This window comes from Strix uralensis, chromosome 33 (assembly GCF_047716275.1).
Source record: "Strix uralensis isolate ZFMK-TIS-50842 chromosome 33, bStrUra1, whole genome shotgun sequence".
Taxonomy (NCBI): domain Eukaryota; kingdom Metazoa; phylum Chordata; class Aves; order Strigiformes; family Strigidae; genus Strix; species Strix uralensis.
In genome coordinates this window covers 1,215,573-1,233,622 of record NC_134004.1, presented here as the reverse complement: position 1 = coordinate 1,233,622, position 18,050 = coordinate 1,215,573, and the positions used below count along the sequence as shown (strand labels likewise).

Here is an 18,050-nt window from a genome sequence, read left to right as displayed (position 1 = left end):
CACAATAAGGAAGCAGATTAATTAAGTAAAATATAAGTCCTGAAACTGAAGCTTGCAAGCAAAGCAGTTTATTTTAATTTCCACATTATTTTGTATGAGATAGAAGTGTTTGCTGTGGGTTTAAAATGTTGGAAGCCATTCCTTGCTGCCAGGCAGACCAAACCCAGTGGATAAATTAAATTTTTGCATCTCAGGCACCTCCTGAAATGTATATAAGGAGAAGGGCTCTGCCTCAGAGGAGCTAAAGGAGATCTCCTTCTTTCACTCCCTGCTCCTCTCTTGCTCTTCTGCCTTGCTGTTACCGCTTCACCTCCCGTCTCCCCCAGCCACCATGAGTCGACAGTGCTACACCTCCAGCTCTCTCCTGGGAAGACGGGGCTTTTCCTCCGCGTCCGCCGTCTGCGGCCTCGGCAGGGGCAACAGCAGCTCAGCCTCCGTCTGCCAGCCGGTGGGACGGAGATGTGGAATCGGTGGCTTCAGCAGCCGGAGCGTCTGCGACCTGGGGAGAGGGCAAAGGATTTCCTTTGGCGGGAGCTGCCGCAGCGGGGTCTATGGCGGCGCCGGCGTTGGACGTTGCGGCGTGGCTTACGGTGGAGGCCGCTTTGGCGTGGGCACGGTTGTGGGGTTTGGTAACTGCGGAAGCTACGGGGGCCTGGGCAGCTACAGAGGTCTCGGGGATGGCGTGGCTATTGGAGGCTACGGCGGCGGCATGGGCATCGGCCTCGGCGGAGGTAGATCTGAAGGGATTCGGGGCGTCAGCATCCACCCGGAGCTCCTCAAGCCCCTCTGCGTGGGGGTTGACCCTGAGGAATGCCAAGTGCGGACCCATGAGAAAGAGCAGATCAAGAACCTCAACAACCAGTTCGCCTGCTTCATTGACAAGGTGAGACCCCCCCTTCCCTCCACGCAGGCTGTTTGTCTCATTTCTCTAGGCACTGATGGATGGGTTGTCTCTAGAGAGACGCCGCTGGTAGCTCTTTCTCCTGGCACCCTGATATTGTAAATGTTTCTGGTAGACCACGTGGTCCTGACTTGGAGACTGTTCGGATTTAAGCCTTGCACCACGGCAACTGCACCGGTATTTTACCTTTCGATGGGCACCGATCGACTAACAGCTAAATCAGGAGCAGCTCCAGGGATACAGTAAATCAAAACCTGTGAGAGAAGGGATGGAGACACTGAAATGTAAAAAGGCAAAATAGGAAGTTTTATTACAAATGTATGATCTGACATTGCTATCACACCTGTATAAACTCCAAAGGACTTTGTGTTTTTAAAATAGTTTTTGTGCTTCATCAAAGAGATGTAGAAAGATAGATGTTTAGCTAAAATGCAATGAACTTTTCTGTGAATGAAATGATTTGGTTCTTCCCAAACAGATGCAATTTATCATTGTTTTCTTAGCTAAACCTAACAGTTTTCATTACTGTTTAGAGATGTGTTATAGGAAATGATTTTTCAAACAGCAGAGAAACTTTTGCTCTCTCTGATCTTGATTTTCCTTGTGAGTTGTTCTGCAGCTGGAAAAACCAAACCCATGAAAGAGGAGCAACTCTGCTTCCTCCCATCTGAAAAAATGATTTATTCATGATGCATAAAGGTTCTCAAGCACTAGAGAGCTCTTTAATCTAGAAGTGAAAGGCATGATAAATATCCGTGGTTAGAGTTTAAATCAGATGCATTCAAATGAGATCCTGGATGGAGCTTCTAGTGCCACGAAAGACTCATTACTCTACTCAGCCCATCAGGGGAGGCAGTGGATCCTCCATCAGCAAGTTGTTGCAGGGGAAGAGGTGGTGTTTGGTTGAACTGAGCTTTGATCAAACAGATGATTGGCCTCAACACAGAGCAAAGGCACCAGTGTTGCTCAGCCTGTGATACGGGTCCTGGGTGGGACCAGGTTTAACTCAGAGAACATGCTGGTCTCACACAGGCTGCTGAGAAATCAGCACTTAACCATTTGCATTTCTGATTTTATTTTTACTTTTTCCTTTTGGAAGTGGAGAAACCCAAAGTGCCTTTGCCTGGGATGACAGGGGGTTGCATGACTCTCGCATCTCTTGCTTCCCCAGGTCCGGCTGCTGGAGCAGCAGAACAAGGTGTTGACCACCAAGTGGGAGCTGCTGCAGCAGTATGTGCTCCCAGCTTCCAGGAGAAACCTGGAGCCCGTTTTTGAGAACTTCATCTGCAACCTGAGGAAGCAGCTGGAGTGTGTGCTGGGGGAGCGAGAGAGGCTGGAAAATGAGGAGCGGTGCCTCAGGGACCTGGTTCAAGAGTTCAAGTGCAAGTAAGTGCTACGCAGAGAAGCTGCAGACCGGGGTGTTTGCTGGCCTGAGTGGTGTTCCTGAGCGTGAAGCCAATGCAATTGCACGGGATGGGTCCAAAAACTGGGGCACAGGGAAGGGAGCAGGGCAGAGCACACCAGTACTGAGCTGGTTTCCTGTACTGGGGTCCCACTGCTGCACCTCAGATGCTGGTGATGGGCTGAGAGAGCTCTTCAACCACTGTGTTTTCTTAGGGAGAGGGACAGGGAACCTCTTTTCCTCTCCCTAATGCTCCTGCACCACTGTGGTTTGCCCTATCAAATCTCCCACATCATCTGTGCCTGTGGTTCCCCCAAATCTCGTGTCCCTGGTTTCCACAAAACCCTCAGCCTATTTGTCTCCACCCCCTACTTTATCCACATCTTCTCCCTTGGGGTTCATTCTCTCTTCCCAGAGGGAATGTGGGAATTGATTTTTTTAATCTAAGCTGCAGATATTATTCCTTAATAGCTCCCCATGTGCTCTGCTAAGCCACAAACCAGGACACTTGGTGGTTGGTGGTATACAGCACAGGATAGAAGAGTATCCTTTCTCCAGAGATCTTACAATGAAGCATCTCAGATGTTTTTTTTTGCTGAGCCACCACCAAGGAGGTCAGACTCATAGAAACATAGAATCATCTTGTGAAAGTTCTTCTAGGTCCCAATTACTTGGTCATTATGCACTGGCTTTCCTTCGCACCTGGGAGTTTCAAAGGTTGCTCAAGCTCGTAACCTCCCTTGGGGCATTTTGGCTTCAGTCTCCCCATAAACCCTCAGCGCAGAGTTGTCGATGCTTCAGAAAAACATCACAGCAAGCAGCAGGGCTAGAAGCAGCAATCCAAGCCTTCAGCTGAGGCACAGGGTTTTGTTTTTCTAGTGGTTTGGCCTGATTTACTGCCTTCTCACTCCAGCCACCGATACTGCTGGTGTGGACTATTTAAAACTGCTGAATAAAGCCCAGTGGGAAGGAAAGACACAAAAACAAAGCAAAAATCAAAAAAGGAGGTACAAAGCGAATAGGGAGAGGCTCTGGTTTTAATCCCATGTTCTGCACTGGCTGCTTGGGTGGTGGGGATGGGGGCACCCGGGGCTCAGCATCCCACCCCTCTCCTTTCCTCCTGCAGATATGAAGATGAGATCAACAAGCGCACGGCTGCAGAGAACGAGTTTGTGGTCCTCAAGAAGGTGAGTCACACTAGGGACAACACCGGCGAGACCAGCTGAGAGAGGCAGGCGTGTGGGCCAAGTCTGGGCATGGGACCAGGGGGAGAAATGGGGAGTCCTGACACCATGACACTGCCTGAGTCCTCACCAGGTAGCCCCAAAATAGAGGCAGCCCAATGAATTTGGAGAACCCCTATCAGGTTGTAAGCACATACAACACAAACCTAGACACTCTTAAGGGCTGGAAATAGGGAGTTTTCCCCCAAATCTAACAGCAAACATGGGCTTTGCCACAGTCCTTGTTTCTTCACCTCTTTTCACCAAATACATGGTGTCTCTCCAGGATGTGGACTGTCTCTACCTGACCAAGGAGGAGCTGGAGGTGAGGGTGGGCCTCCTGCGGCAGCAGCTGGAGTTCCTGAAGTGCATCTACGCCGAGGTAAGAGCTCCAGCTTCCTGTCTGCTGCCCCGGGGATGATGCATTATCCGCTGCCCCCCGAGCTCTTACACCAAAACTAAATCCAGGGAAAGATGTCTTTTCTGAAATCCCAAAATTGCATCCCAAAGATCTCTATCTCTTTATATGTATTTGATAACTACACTATTGCACACACTTTGGGAAGACAAAGGGTGTGCTTGGTTGTCTCCTATATTGCTGGCTGCAAAGGGAGGGATCTTTTGCATGAAAAAGTTCCTCAAACTCTAATTCAAATCGTCCTTGGGGAACCACTGAAACATCTCACTCTTCAAAAACCCAAATATTTTTTAGTACTTCACTTTTTAGGCTACATTAGTCAAAACATTTTGGTGAAAGTAACACTTTTGTCTAAAATGTAGGAATTTTTTAACAAAACACACAGGGGACACTTTGTATTTGCACCTTTTCTAGCCAAACACCTCCCAGCAGCCTGTAGGCAACGAGGCCCAAAGCACTTACCCCTGAGGGATTCACAGCCCAGAAAACTGCTGACACAGCCAGAAACGCAGAGTTGCAACAAAACGAGTTGCTCCACCAGGATTCCCCACCCTTCCTTACGGAACTGCATGCAGCAATCCCATATTGTGTCACTAAAACAGGTCCCAGCTGCCAGCTCTTGCTGGAAACCAGTCACCCACCTGGAGAACCCCATGTTCTAGTTGGATGTTAATAGGAGAACCTCCCCCAAACCTCCACCTTCTCACCAGACCCCCCTTTGCCGGTGTACCTGCAGGTTTGGCTTGGGTTGGTTGAGGGAAGGGGACTGACATGCGATGGGTCTTGCAGGAGAGAGCTCAGCTGGATTGCCAGCTGTGTGACACCTCTGTCATCGTGCAAATGGACAACAGCCGGGACCTGGACATGGAAGGCATCATCAAAAGTGTTGAGTGTTGCTACGAGGAGATTGCCCAGAAGAGCAAGGCTGAAGTGGAGGCGTTCTACCAAACCAGAGTGAGTATTCACACCACCAGCCCGGATAGCAATGAAGTCCCTTGGCCAACAAAACTCTGAGGACAATTCCTGTCCTCCATGACACAACTTAAACCCACTCTACAGTGTGCTTGGACTGTAGTTTGATAAAGAAAGTTGTGCCAACCATCCCCCCCCAAATTTAAAACTGTGTTTTGAGACTTTTCTGTAAAAATGGAGCACAGCGGATCACAGTGTTGCTTCAGAGAGGTCTCCTCTGTGTACACTCATCAGGAACACCATCCCCTTCCCAAAGGGCAAATACTTAGGACCCACTTGGGACCGTCATCTTGTCTGGGCTGAGGTCATGTCTGGGTGCTTTCCCCAGAGCACCGACATCCATGTGGCTCCAGAGAGTCACCACCTTCCCTGGAAGGGGCGATTTGGGTACGTTAACATCATCTTTTTCCCGCGCAATAGCTGGAGGAGCTCCACAGCAGCAGGGGCAAGTTCTGTGACGACCTGAGAAACAACCAGAGCGAGATAGCTGAGCTGAACCGGATGATCCAGAAGCTGCAGTGCGAGTCGGATAACGTGAAGAAACAGGTAGGACGAAGGGTTGAATGCTGCACGGGCAGCGGGGGTGTGCAACTTCTCCAGCAAAGGGCTTCATCCTCACCAGCTGCCATCCTGCTGAGCTGCAAAGAAGTCCCCCACCCCAGCTTAAGCCTATATTTGTAGCTTCTCATCTGCTGTTGGTAGACAAAGAAGCAGATTTATTTCTCACTTAGCAAATAAGCAGAAGCCAGTTGGTTTGGCTGTAACAGAAACTGTGTTTGCTGTATGCTTCCTATTGGGGTGCAGCCAGCCAGTCCCCTCCCCTTCATCCCAAATAGCTTGGCCATCACATGTGTCCAGCCTAAATCTCGGCTCTCTGGCAGTTCCTAGCTGAGAAACAAGAGGGTACATGAGCAATCGGGTGGAGATGCCTCTTAATATCATCACTGGCCACCCTCTTGCCCATTGCTGTCCACAGATCGCAGCTCTGCAGACGGCCATCTGCGACGCTGAGCAGCGGGGAGACTGTGCCCTCAAAGATGCCCGGCAGAAGCTGATCGACCTGCAGACTGCACTGCAGCAAGCCAAGGACAAGATGGCATGCTTGCTGAGAGACTACCAGGAGCTGCTGAATGTCAAGCTGGCCCTGGACATTGAGATTGCCACTTACAGGACGCTGCTGGAAGGAGAAGAGAGCAGGTAGGAGCATCCCTGGCTGGCAAAACCTGACAGGAGGAGAGAGAGGCAGTGAGACATCCTGGGGGGAGGCAGCTCTCCATGGGTGCAGAGGGGAGCACTGCCCCTGTTTCCTCCTCATCTTCCCAGGGCAGCTGGGTCACAGGCATGCTGCAGTCAGATCCCCTGCCTGTGGTACAAAAAGAGGATGGGATATTAAGATGTCTACGGGATTTGGGGACCCAACCCTGCAGTGCATTGACCAGCACCTCACACCTGGTTGCACAGAAAAGCTGAAGGACCTGCAGGGTTTCTGAGGAGGCAATGGCTGGGCCACACCTCCATTTGCTTGTGTATTTGAGGAAGAGTTCCCTAAATACATCTTTGAGACGTTTCTTTTCTTAACAGGATATGTACCGGCAACCCTGTGAGCGTAGGTAAGCTAATGAAGCATTCCCTTAATTTCCTTTTAAGCTTACAAGTTTCCTTATAAGCTGGGTTTTAGCTGCTCTGGGAATGACAGAGCCTGTTTTTCTCCCACAGCTGTGGTCAGCGGCGGTGGCACCGTCGGGGAGTGCCGATCCCTATCTGGAATCGGAGGCAAATGCGCCGTCAAGACAGGAGGGGCTGGCGCAGGGTTAGGGGTGGTCTCCTCCTTCGGTGTCAGCGGCGCCGGCTTTAGCACCCGGAGTGTAGATTGCCTCCCCAGGGTGGGGGGTGGATTTGGGGCGAGGAGCGCAGTCAGCTGCATGGGGCGAGAAGTCATCTCGGGTGCGGAGGGGGTGCAGTGCACCACCGGTGTGGGCAACCTGGGCAACGTCGTGTGCGCTGGCATGGAGCAGTGCAGCCCGGGAGCCGTCATCATTCCCGGGGCAGGGGTCTGCGGCACCGGGAACAGGTACAGCACAGCTGTGCGCGTGGTCAGAACAACCCGGTAGAGACCGGAAGGCAACAACACATCATATTTTAAAATAGTCAGCATTTCTGCAATAAAACAGTATTCCCCTTCCTTCTGACAGCTATAGGGATCACACAACCATGCGCTGCCCGTACCCACACAACTAGGCTAGTTGCTCTGCCAAAAACTCTTTGCATGATCAAAACCCACCTTCTCTTGCATGTCCTTCTTGGGGGAAACTTCCCCCATGGTCTCAGCCAGGTGAGAGTTTCGTTTCAGAGAGTCCGTACCTGCCTTCACACGTCATCTTGGCTCTTAGATCTGTCTCCTCTGCTTGACCCCTTTTCAGCAGGGATTTTCTTTCCCTAATGCAGCTATTGCAAAAGGATGAAAAATTTGGTCATCCCAACTTCAGAAAGAGCAGCCACATTTTAATTGTCCGAGATGGAGCTGCAGCTATTATTTAACTTCTTTAATGACACCAGAAAATCCAATTTTTCCTGTTTATGAGAGGGTTGGTAATGCTTATGTAAATTGGTCCAAGTTGCTACACCAGGTTTGGTAGAGCAGATTTTAATTACACACCGATGAGCACCTTATATTTCTGTAGTTAAATGCATGCGTTGTTTTTCCTGTGTGTGTACTAGATAGACAGATTTAATGCTTTTAATGTGTAAGTGAACAGAGTTGATTATCCTTCGCTTACTCCAAACTTTCAGCTGTACCTTCAATAAACTACATGCATAATTCATGCTTTGCTTCATGGGTTTTATTTCCCTCCCTGATTTTACAAAAGCATTGATATTTTCTCAAACATGAATCTCCAAATGGGCGGGGCTGTTAGCTTGCAAGAAGTGGAGTTTTAACAGAGTTTTTCTGAGACTTTGTCTGCTCTCCTTCCTGATGCATTTTTGCATACCTTTATTCCATCCAGCGATTAGTGTGGCCACAAGGAAGTCTGGAATCGCAGTGTAAACCAGGATATTTAACTGCTCGTGGGATGTGCAGCTCACTTGGGATCTCTCACACTGTCTGGGATCTCTGGAGGCAGAACAAAAAAGCAGCCAGGCCCTTGTTTAAAGAAATCAGTGAGAACCAGCTCAGGTAGTAACAAAAAGCGAATAATCCCACACCCCACCCCTGAAACCCTCTCACAAGAGTAGGCTAATTTTAAAAGAAAGCAAGAGAAAAGTTATGGTTCCAAAATGCAGCATCAGGGCCTTTCTTCCTCAAAGGCCTCACCTTCCCTAAAACACGTGAGCTTACACAAAGAGCAGAGTCTGTAGGATGTGCCTGGACGTCACCCTCCAACATCCCTTGCAGGGAGGGGAAACCCCTCTCCCATCATTTCAGGAGATGGGGATTTAGGTGAGATCAGGTTGCCCCTCCCTTTTCTCTGTGAGGGTCCCCAGTTTCCAAGGGACGGTGACCCACTGAAAGGACTCTACAACATGGCTGGGAAGGGCTTGCCACAGTGGCACTCACCACAGCTGGATGCACAGCTGGATGCCAGGAAAACCAGCCAGTCGTGCCGGCTTCTTCCCTCCCACGGCTCACCTGGGAGCAGCCGAAAGCCCCTGAGACAACTTTGCTCTGAATTTCCCTTTGGAGAAATCTGTCTCTCCTCACCCTGTCTGGAAGCAGCACAGGGTGTGGGCAGCTTAATTTACCCCATGAAAGGTTCACCGAGGACCGGGTGTTGTAATGTATTCCCCGACGGCCCACTCTGCTTCCTAGACTTCGCTGCCGACTCATGGCTTGTCTGCCCCAACCTCTCCATGGCTGGAGGATGAGTTCAACCACCCTGCCAGGCTCGGTCTGTCCACACCGGCGTGATGGTGATGAACCCACCACTGGTTGAGCGTGTCCCTCTGCTTCCCTCCCAGCACAGAGGTTGTGCCCAGCGTGGTGGATTCAGGCACCCCAAGTCTGTGGTGCTTTTCTGAGGGAAAGCAAGATGGTTTATTGGGTGTGATCAGCAGATCACTAGTTATTTTTTTAATAAATGACATACATTAACAACACTGTCTGGGCTGGGGGGGGTGGTGGTGGTGAAAGCCAGATGGATCAGCTCTTGCTGAGAAGGCAAAACCCATCCACCTTAAGAGGATGTTTTTCAAAATGGTTATCTTCATCTTCTCTGTCTCAATGCATACGACTCGGACTTCATCTCATTTGTATGTAAATAACAAGCAGAAACACCCAAACGAGAAGCTTCCAGTGCCCGAACAGCTCATAATTTATGTTGATCACCTCCCTGCAAAACAATACCTGCACAGCAAAAACCAGCCGGCTCCCCAGGGTACCAAAGCAGCCCAGCAGCTCTTGCATTTCTGGGAGAACACCTTTAATCATCCCTGCCCTTCTCAAGCCCCAAGTATTGCAAAACCCATGTTTTCTGCTGCCTGCTTGAAAATGTTCATGTAGATCAGGCTATTTTGGAGATAAAAAAGGCCATAAGCATGTTTCTTGGGATGGTTGAATGACAAATACTGCTTGGTGTCATCTCTGGACATGCCCTTTGGTAGATTGACAGAGTCTGGTAGAGTTGATCCAAATTGACAGATGCAAAAAGCCACATCAGCCTCTGGGTACGGAGCCCACAGACCTCAGCTCCTCCACACAATAAACCAGCCCGGTGCATTTTTCACCCAGCCTTTTCATCACTTGCATACCTTGTGGACAGTGGGCTGAAGGAAGAAGACTGTGGGAGCTTAAAATGACAATTCCCTCTTTCTTGTTGGCAGCCCCACCTTTAATCCCATTATATTCATTCAACTCTAATATCTGATCTGAACCCGTTTGTCAGCTTCAGGACAATCTGCCTTTACTGGGGTCAAGAAAGCATGAAGACAATCTCATTTTCCCATCGCACCCGGGCTTTGAATTTTAGGCAAATAATCAAGGCAATAGATGTTCATGAATTTCAAGTGACATCATGGATTTGATGGATGGAGCACTCGGTGGATCAGGAATTGGCTGGACGGTCACACTCAAAGAGTTGTGGTCAATGGCTCCATGTCCAAGTGGAGAGCGGTGACGAGTGTGTTCCTCAGGGGTCGGGGTTGGGACTGGTGCTGTTTAACATCTTTGTTGGGGACATGGACAGTGGGACCCAGTGCACCCTCTGTTCACCAACGACACCGAGCTGTGTGGTGTGGTGACACGCTGGAGGGGAGGGATCCATCCTGAGGGACCTGGACAGGCTGGAGAGGGGGGACGGGCAAACCTCATGAAGTTCAGCAAGGCCAAGTGCAAGGAACTGCACGTGGGTCAGGGCAACCCCCAGCACAAATCCAGGCTGGGCAAGGAGGGGATGGAGAGCAGCCCCAAGGAGAAGGACTTGGGGGGGTTGGGGGGTGGAAAACTGCCTGTGAGCCAGCAACGTGTGCTCACAGCCCAGAAAGCCACCCGTGTGCTGGGCTGCACCCAGAGCAGTGTGGGCAGCAGGGCGAGGGGGGGGATTCTCCCCCTCTGCTCCGCTCTGGGGAGACCCCCCTGCAGTGCTGGGTCCAGCTCTGGGCCCCCAGAGGGGGTCCGCCAGCTCAAGTGGGGCCAGAGGAGGCCACAAAGATGCTCGGGGGGGCTGGAGCACCCCCCTGTGAGGACAGGCTGAGAGAGTTGGGGGGTTCAGCTGGAGAAGAGAAGGCTCCGGGGAGACCTTAGAGCGGCCTCCCAGGGCTGAAAGGGGCTACAGGAAAGGGGGGAGGGACTCGTTATCAGGGGGGTAGGGACAGGATGAGGGGTAACGGTTTTAAACTGACAGGGGGGGGATTTAGGTCAGATCTAAGGCAGAAATTCTTCCCTGTGAGGGGGGTGAGGCCCTGGCACAGGTTGCCCAGAGAAGCTGTGGCTGCCCCCTCCCTGGAAGGGTTCAAGGCCAGGTTGGACGGGGCTTTGGGCAACCTGGGCTAGTGGAAGGTGGCCCTGCCCGTGGCAGGGTCGTGGAACTGGGTGATCTTTATGGTCCCTTCCAACCCAAACCAGTCTATGATTCTATGCTCACAGGCAGATTCAGACCAACATTTTCCAAAGAGAAGTAAGCCAAGCTGTACCAACCAGGAATTTCGCACTGCAATGGGAAATTCTATTTGAGTGGCCCAACTCTCCTGGTTTGAGCCTGCCTGGCAGCATTTCTCCATGGATAATCAGATATTTGGTCTTCTGTATTCAGTAGAACACGAAGCACCTGCTTAATTTTTCTTCCAGAGATGCCAGTGGGATTTTAGCTTGTACTTAATGATTTTGTAGCACTGGGGCACATGAATGCATTTTGAAGGGCATGTACAGTCCTGTCCTGCAAATATGTTTAAGCTCCAGTCATGCACACAGCACGGGCAATGCCACCAGCACAGCAACGTGTTGAAAACGAACTGAGCCCTTAAATATGAAGAATAAAATACTCTAAACATCGCAGTTCCACAAAGTCTGAGATGCCAGAAAATGTCACCACACCCTATTGAATTTGCTCTTTTTCCCAAGGACTCCAGGAAGCAAAATAAAGAGAATTTGTGGGAGTATTTTTCATGCTGGTTAAATCTTAGCTTTTGGCAACATTTTGAATGGAAAGGTTCAGAGGTCTTTAAAAGAAATCACAGCTAGAAACTCAAGACTGATTACATCTTAATATTAATATGGAAATAATACCATTTCACAAATCTGGGCAAAGTGTTTTTCAGAAAATCTGCCTCTTTTCATTAAAATGCTTTTTTAGACCAAGATGAAAATGCATCAATCAGATCATCAGCTGGCTGGAGACGTTGCAACATCAACCCCTGGGTGGGATGGAATTGTCCTCTGGAGATGCCAATATCTCCAGAAAGGAAACGTAGGAAACCTGCCGTAGACTAAACACCTAATACTAAACGGACAAAACTTGAGGTGACATTTAAATATAGTGTCTCAGAGGAGAATCATGGATCAGGACCTCTTTGCACTAGTCAGCTCAAAAAGATGGTCTCTGCCTAACTAGTGTGAAGAGGCAGACTGGATACATTAGAGCCCTGAAAGAGGTGTCAGGCCTCATGAACATCACACCTGCACTCTGTCTTCAGGTGAAGAAGCCCCACGAAATATTTTTGTTCAGGTTTAGCCATTTTATTCTAACTGCCTTTCACTCTAGTTAATTCAAGGGACTCTCCACTAAGCTCTATACTGATCTACTGCATCTTATAAGTAGCATAGGGGTATCTGGGTAGCTATTTCTCTTTTTTCACCCTTTTTTATTTATTTTCTTTTGCTTCACAGCTAGGGAATAAAACAATACATCTCTGCAACCGTACAGAGGTTTTGCACTAAGGCTGAGCTCGCCCTGCCAAAAATCAGGGAGTTAGATAACTCTTCTAGCTGAGCAGATTCGCCCCGGTTCCAGTAGGTGTGTTTGAGTGCACTCGGTGTTTAACAAGTTTCAAGCAGACAGCTGGCTGTCTGGCACGTCAAAACCATGAAGGCACTAAATTGATCACTGGACTTCCATGCAACCAAGCCCAGATCCCCAGAGGGATAAAAAGGGCATCCTGCACTCCCTTCCATCAGAGAGCTGCACTCTCAGTTTGCTGCTTCTCGCCAGTGCCAGGCTGTTATCTCCTGCTGCAATGAACCGGCAAACTTACAGCATGAGAGGGGGAGGTGGAGGCAGATCTTACAGTGCTGCTTCAGCAATTATTCCAAGCAGCAACAGGGCTGGCTTTAGTTCGATGTCTATGGCACGCTCTGGAGGAGGTGGAGGTGGTTTTGGAAGGTTCATCGGAGGAGGTGGCGGTGGTGGCGGTTGCGGTTTTGGCAGCAGGAGCCTCTACAACCTTGGCGGTAGCAAGAGGATATCCATTGGTGTTGGAAGCAGCTTCCGAGCTGCTTTTGGGAGTGGAGCTGGTGGTGGCTCTGGCCTGGGAGGTGGTGGTGGTGGTGGTGGCTGTGGTCTTGGTGGTGGTGGTGGCTGTGGACTTGGTGGTGGTGGAGCTGGTGGTGGTCTTGGACTTGGTCTCGGTGGTGGAGGTGGTGGATATGGCTTTGGTGGAGGTGCTGGTGGGCTTGGCTTTGGTGGTGGACAGGGAGGTGGTGGTGGGTTTGGCTTTGGTGGTGGACAGGGAGGTGGTGGTGGGTTTGGCTTTGGTGGAGTAGGAGGGCTGGGAGGATTCAGTGGAGGGCTGGGTGGTGGCAGGAGCCCAGTGGGATTTGGTGGTGGCCCACCTGGAGTTGGTACAATCCAAGAAGTGACCGTCAACCAGAGTCTCCTGGCACCACTGAACCTGGAGATAGATCCAAGCATCCATCAGGTGCGAAAAGATGAGAAGGAGCAAATCAAGACCCTCAACAACAAGTTTGCTTCTTTCATTGACAAGGTAAGACTTCATCAAGTGCTGTGGAATTGTGATTGAGAGGGAGACAGTCTTGTAGCTACAAAAATACAACTTCATAGATCTGCAGTCCATTGCATATTTCCTATCTGCATGTCTTCATTAAAGTAATCAAAAAAGAATGTTCTCCTAAACAGTTACAAGGCAGAAAATTAGGCTAGAAGCTAGTAATAAGAGGATTAGATCCAGGTTTTGTCCTGAGAGATAAGATATATTAACTCAAATGGAGTAAGCCAGTTTCAGGTCCAGATCTGGCTGCTTAACCCAGCTCTCTCTGTGGGGAATTGCAGCAGACGTGTTAGTCCTTATTGCTTTATTGCCTGCAAGCTAAAGTCCTTTTTGTATTGACTCAGCTTAGGTCCTTCCTTGGCTTTGGCTTGGGTAAATATGTAGTATATATGAGCAATTAAGTACTTGTCTTTTAACCTGTAGTACTCAGATCTTAGCTTTAATGAAGGAAGATAAATATCTCTTACAAAGAAAGAAAAAAAGAAAGGATGTTAAAGAAAGCAAGTGATGAAAGAGCTGAACCCACATTTTCTAATGATTGCTCATTGGCTTGCTAAATTAAATTGTCTCTAAAGAGAACTGTCCACTGAGGGCAGATTTCTTAGCTACTGGATGGGCTAACACAGCCCTAGATAATCTGGAGGATATTCACAGCTGGATTTAGTGCTCCTGGTTTGGGATTTCCTTGGTCTGTGCATCAGGCCCGGTTGCTGGTTGCTGGCCATGAGCATGCTCACAGGTATCTTCTGCTAAGCCTCTTCTACTTCCCAATGCTCAGGTTCGCTTCCTGGAGCAGCAGAACAAGGTGCTTGAGACCAAATGGACCCTCCTGCAGGACCAAGGTCAAAAAAACAACTCAGGCAAAAACAATCTGGACCCACTCTTCGAGGCTTACATCAACAACTTGAAGCGGCAGCTGGCCAACCTGCTCAACGAGAGAGGACGCATGGATGGGGAACTGAAGAACATGCAAGACCTCGTCGAGGACTTCAAGAACAAGTGAGTGCCTGTTAGCGGCACATCCAGGCACCCTGGGGTGAAATGGGATGCAAATGGTTCACCTTAGCATTAGGCAGTAGGATTAATCTCACTTAAATTCTGAAGGTCACACATCTAGCCTGAGATATTCATCAAACTTTCTATGGGAAAGGGAAAAAAAGTATCTTCAGTCTGTGCTCTAGCCCTAACTAATCCCATTCTGATATACCACTCCAGTGAGGTATCTCTCCTTGCAGAACCCCTGTCTTCCTCGACAGGAGCAGAAAGGTGATCCATTGACATTTTTCTAATCAGAAAATGCAGATACAGCCAGGACACAACAACTTGTGATGACACTTGCAAAGGAAAATAATCAAAACCAGTTTTCCCCTCCTTGTTCCACCTGCATTATGTCAAAATGTCATGTCAACCCTTTGAGAAATGGGATTCTCACAAATTTGATTTGGGCAGCTTCCAGGAGGTCGCTTTGGAAACACCATACCCAGCCCAGATAACCTTGCAGTCCTACCTGTACAACTTTTCCGCTTACGGAGGTAGGATCCAGCATGTCTTTTCCTTTATCCCTGCAGATATGAAGAGGAAATCAACCGACGCACAGCAGCGGAGAATGAATTCGTGGTGCTGAAGAAGGTGGGTGAGACGGGAGGTGCTATGGATGCTGAGCTAGCCCTAACTGTTGCACAGGTTGGGAATGTCCTAGAGGATGGGAGATCTCATGGAGCTGCATCCTCGTCCTCATCCAGCTGTCATTTGGATTGTGGTTTGGGGGGAAAGGAATGGAAGGGTTTGGAGGATGGAAATAAATTCTTGTCCCACTCCTGTCCCACAACATACACACATGCTGGCCTGGGCAAAACAGATCATGTAGAAACAAAGATGGTCAGTAGTGCCAGGAACCCCAGGTACCAAGGCCAAATGGCCTGCACCCCCCTTCTTATCCACTACCAAACTTACACCCAGTATTTCTTTCGGCCAAGAGATGTGCTCTTGGTGCTCTTCCAGGGGGATGTGCCAAGCACAGCTTCTCCAGTCAGGCAGCACCACTGCAGCAGTGGAAGGGGCAGCCTCATCTCCAGGCTTGGCCAGATCTTGGCCAAGAAGAGGTACCAGGTGCTGCAGATGTCCCCATCGTTGCTCTTTTCCAGGACGTGGATGCTGCTTACATGAATAAGGTGGAGCTGGAGGCCAAGGTGGATGCCCTGACCGATGAACTCAATTTCCTCCGAGCCCTCTACGATGCGGTACAGACACCCTCCTCCCCTGATTTCTGTCCTGTTGTCACCCCTTGGACAGTGACTGCCACCATTCATGGCATCTGGGAAGGTAAGTGCAGCTGGCCGGGATCCTGTGTGCTTTCTCACAGGAGCTGGCTCAGCTCAGTGCACAAGTGTCCGACACCGCTGTCATTCTGTCCATGGACAACAACCGGGACCTGGACCTCAGCAGCATCATAGCTGAAGTCAAAGCTCAGTACGAAGACATCGCCAACAGGAGCCGGGCCGAGGCGGAGGCTTGGTACCAAACCAAGGTGAACAGACCCATAGATGCCATGGATGCATTTCTGGGGGAAATTACTGCTGTCCCTATATGAGGCTGTTTGAGCCACATCTTGTCCACCTGGACATCTCAGATGGTTTACTCTTCCTTCTGAACCTCAGTTCGAGGAGCTGCAGGCCACAGCTGGGAAGCACGGGGACGACCTGCGCAACACAAAGGGGGAAATCTCCGAGCTCAACCGGCTAATCCAGAGGATCCGGTCAGAGATAGAGAACACGAGGAATCAGGTAGGAATGGCAAAAGGAGCCTGTGGAGCCCCGTGCTGTGGTCCCTTAGCACCACAGCTCTGCTTTGCTGATCAGGGACTTTAGCAGCCACAGAGCATGATGCATCTCATTAAACATGTTGAATTCTCTCCTGAAAAGGGCACCCGGCTGTAACACATATTAAATCATTCTTGCCAGGCTGGCATTTCAACTCCAGCAGTGTTAGCTATGGGTGAATGACTTCAGTCATAACTTTCTTCATTAACACTCAGCCCAACCAGAATGGTTTTCTTCCTTGGGTGACTCTTACCCAAAAAGACAAGCAGCATTTAGGAATCCCAATCGCTCCTCTTGCAGTATGCCACCCTGCAGACAGCCATCGGAGACTCTGAGGAGCGTGGGGAGCTGGCCCTCAAAGATGCCAAGGCAAAGATAATTGACCTGGAAGATGCCCTGCAGAAGGCCAAAGCTGATATGGCCCGGCAGCTCCGCGAGTACCAGGAGCTGATGAACGTCAAGCTGGCCCTCGATATCGAGATTGCGACATACAGGAAGCTGCTGGAGGGCGAGGAGAGCAGGTGGGGGCAAAATCCGTGCAGGAATAATAGCGACTGTCGCTTTGCCCCTTGCCAGCAGTTGTTCCTCTTGCCTGTCTCCTTCCTTTTGCTCTAACCTCCCCTTTATCTGCCCTCCAACAGGCTCAGTGGAGAGGGACTCAACCCCATCAGCTATTGTAAGTATTGCAGCACTTGTCTTGCTTTGGGCCCATTGGGAGCAGAAGCTGTGAGCAACCTTGGGAAAAGGGAGGTTTTGTCCAATATAAGACGTTCAGGCCTCTCCACCAGCATTAGTGGCTTGCACAGGGGACAGAATTTGGGTCAAGTCCTGTGGGTCAAGGTCCTGATGATGGTGCTTTCTGGAACTGGGTGACTGCCAAGTAGATGTCCAACCCTCTGGTTTTTCTTGCAGCTGTCATCAGCTCCAACTCTGGCATGGCTGGTGGGGCTGGGTTTGGAGGAGGATTTGGTGGACTGAGCCTAAGTGGAGGAGGTGGTGGAAGCGGTTTTGGTCTTGGAGGAGGCGGCGGAAGCGGTTTTGGTCTTGGAGGAGGCGGCGGAAGCGGTTTTGGTCTTGGAGGAGGCGGTGGAAGCGGTTTTGGTCTTGGAGGAGGCGGTGGAAGCGGTTTTGGTCTCGGAGGAGGTGGCAGTGGTGGAGGCTACAGCTTCGGAAGTGGAGGAGGACTTGGACTCGGGGGTGGTGGTGGTCTCGGAGGTGGATATGGAGGAGGCAGCGGTCTCGGCACTGCAAGTGGTCTTGGCTACGGAGGAGGTGGCAGCAGCGGTCTGAGCACCAGTGGAGGGAATTTCAGCTCTGGAAGTGCAAAAGGCACCAACCCAGGTGTGAAAATCGTCTCTAAAACCTCCTCCAGCAAAAAGAGCATAAAAAGCCAAAGCCTGAAGAATGCTACACAGCCTGAGTAAAACCAACACCAGACCCTCCCCAAAACCACTGCTCTCACATTGCTCCTGCATTACTCCTGTATCGCTCCTGCACACCATCACCCCCTCCACCCACCTCTGCCCCAGCTCCTCGCACCGTAGTTCTTAAGCATTTGGATCACAGTTCAAGAAAAGCAGCGGAGCACGTGTTAACCAGATCTCTCAAAGTACCTGAAACAGGATTAAAAGGAAAACAAGGGCCTAAGTGATTTTCTGAATGGGGAATTGTGTTTTTTTGTTTGTTTGCTTTTAATGAGGCTGAGCAGCTTGTTTGTAATTGTGGCTAGCTGACAGCCATCAGCTAAGGCAGATCAAATAGCAGTGAAGATGCAATAACTTGGGGTTTTAGCTCAGTTCTGGCCCACAGAAGCCCAGGGATGGGCTGGGAACTTGCTTTCAGTTCAGCCCACTTTGCCTTCACTGCTGGGATGAACCAA

General features: G+C 50.1%; 2 protein-coding genes across 2 annotated transcripts; both read left to right on the top strand.

The window, feature by feature from the left end:
• The first annotated feature begins 331 nt into the window (after window positions 1-331).
• Window positions 332-7,027, top strand: LOC141936566 (keratin, type II cytoskeletal 4-like). Its single transcript, XM_074853628.1, has 9 exons — window positions 332-883; window positions 2,073-2,287; window positions 3,430-3,490; window positions 3,813-3,908; window positions 4,734-4,898; window positions 5,337-5,462; window positions 5,893-6,113; window positions 6,498-6,526; window positions 6,633-7,027. The coding sequence occupies exons 1-9, from the start codon at window positions 332-334 to the stop codon at window positions 7,025-7,027; spliced, it is 1,860 nt and encodes a 619-aa protein (XP_074709729.1).
• A 5,554-nt stretch (window positions 7,028-12,581) lies between these two features.
• Window positions 12,582-17,595, top strand: LOC141936565 (keratin, type II cytoskeletal cochleal-like). Its single transcript, XM_074853627.1, has 9 exons — window positions 12,582-13,328; window positions 14,131-14,351; window positions 14,921-14,981; window positions 15,497-15,592; window positions 15,715-15,879; window positions 16,010-16,135; window positions 16,472-16,692; window positions 16,813-16,847; window positions 17,084-17,595. The coding sequence occupies exons 1-9, from the start codon at window positions 12,582-12,584 to the stop codon at window positions 17,593-17,595; spliced, it is 2,184 nt and encodes a 727-aa protein (XP_074709728.1).
• The last annotated feature ends 455 nt before the right edge of the window (window positions 17,596-18,050 follow it).

What these genes read in the sequence shown, in the direction of transcription:
- LOC141936565 (XM_074853627.1), top strand. Translation starts at nt 12,582, where the DNA reads ATGAACCGGCAAACTTACAGCATGAGAGGGGGAGGTGGAGGCAGATCT. An exon ending in TTGCTTCTTTCATTGACAAG is followed by an intron (nt 13,329 to 14,130) that starts GTAAGACTTCAT and finishes CCCAATGCTCAG; the next exon opens with GTTCGCTTCCTGGAGCAGCA. An exon ending in AATTCGTGGTGCTGAAGAAG is followed by an intron (nt 14,982 to 15,496) that starts GTGGGTGAGACG and finishes GCTCTTTTCCAG; the next exon opens with GACGTGGATGCTGCTTACAT.
- LOC141936566 (XM_074853628.1), top strand. Translation starts at nt 332, where the DNA reads ATGAGTCGACAGTGCTACACCTCCAGCTCTCTCCTGGGAAGACGGGGC. An exon ending in TGAAGTGCATCTACGCCGAG is followed by an intron (nt 3,909 to 4,733) that starts GTAAGAGCTCCA and finishes TGGGTCTTGCAG; the next exon opens with GAGAGAGCTCAGCTGGATTG. An exon ending in CGGATAACGTGAAGAAACAG is followed by an intron (nt 5,463 to 5,892) that starts GTAGGACGAAGG and finishes TGCTGTCCACAG; the next exon opens with ATCGCAGCTCTGCAGACGGC.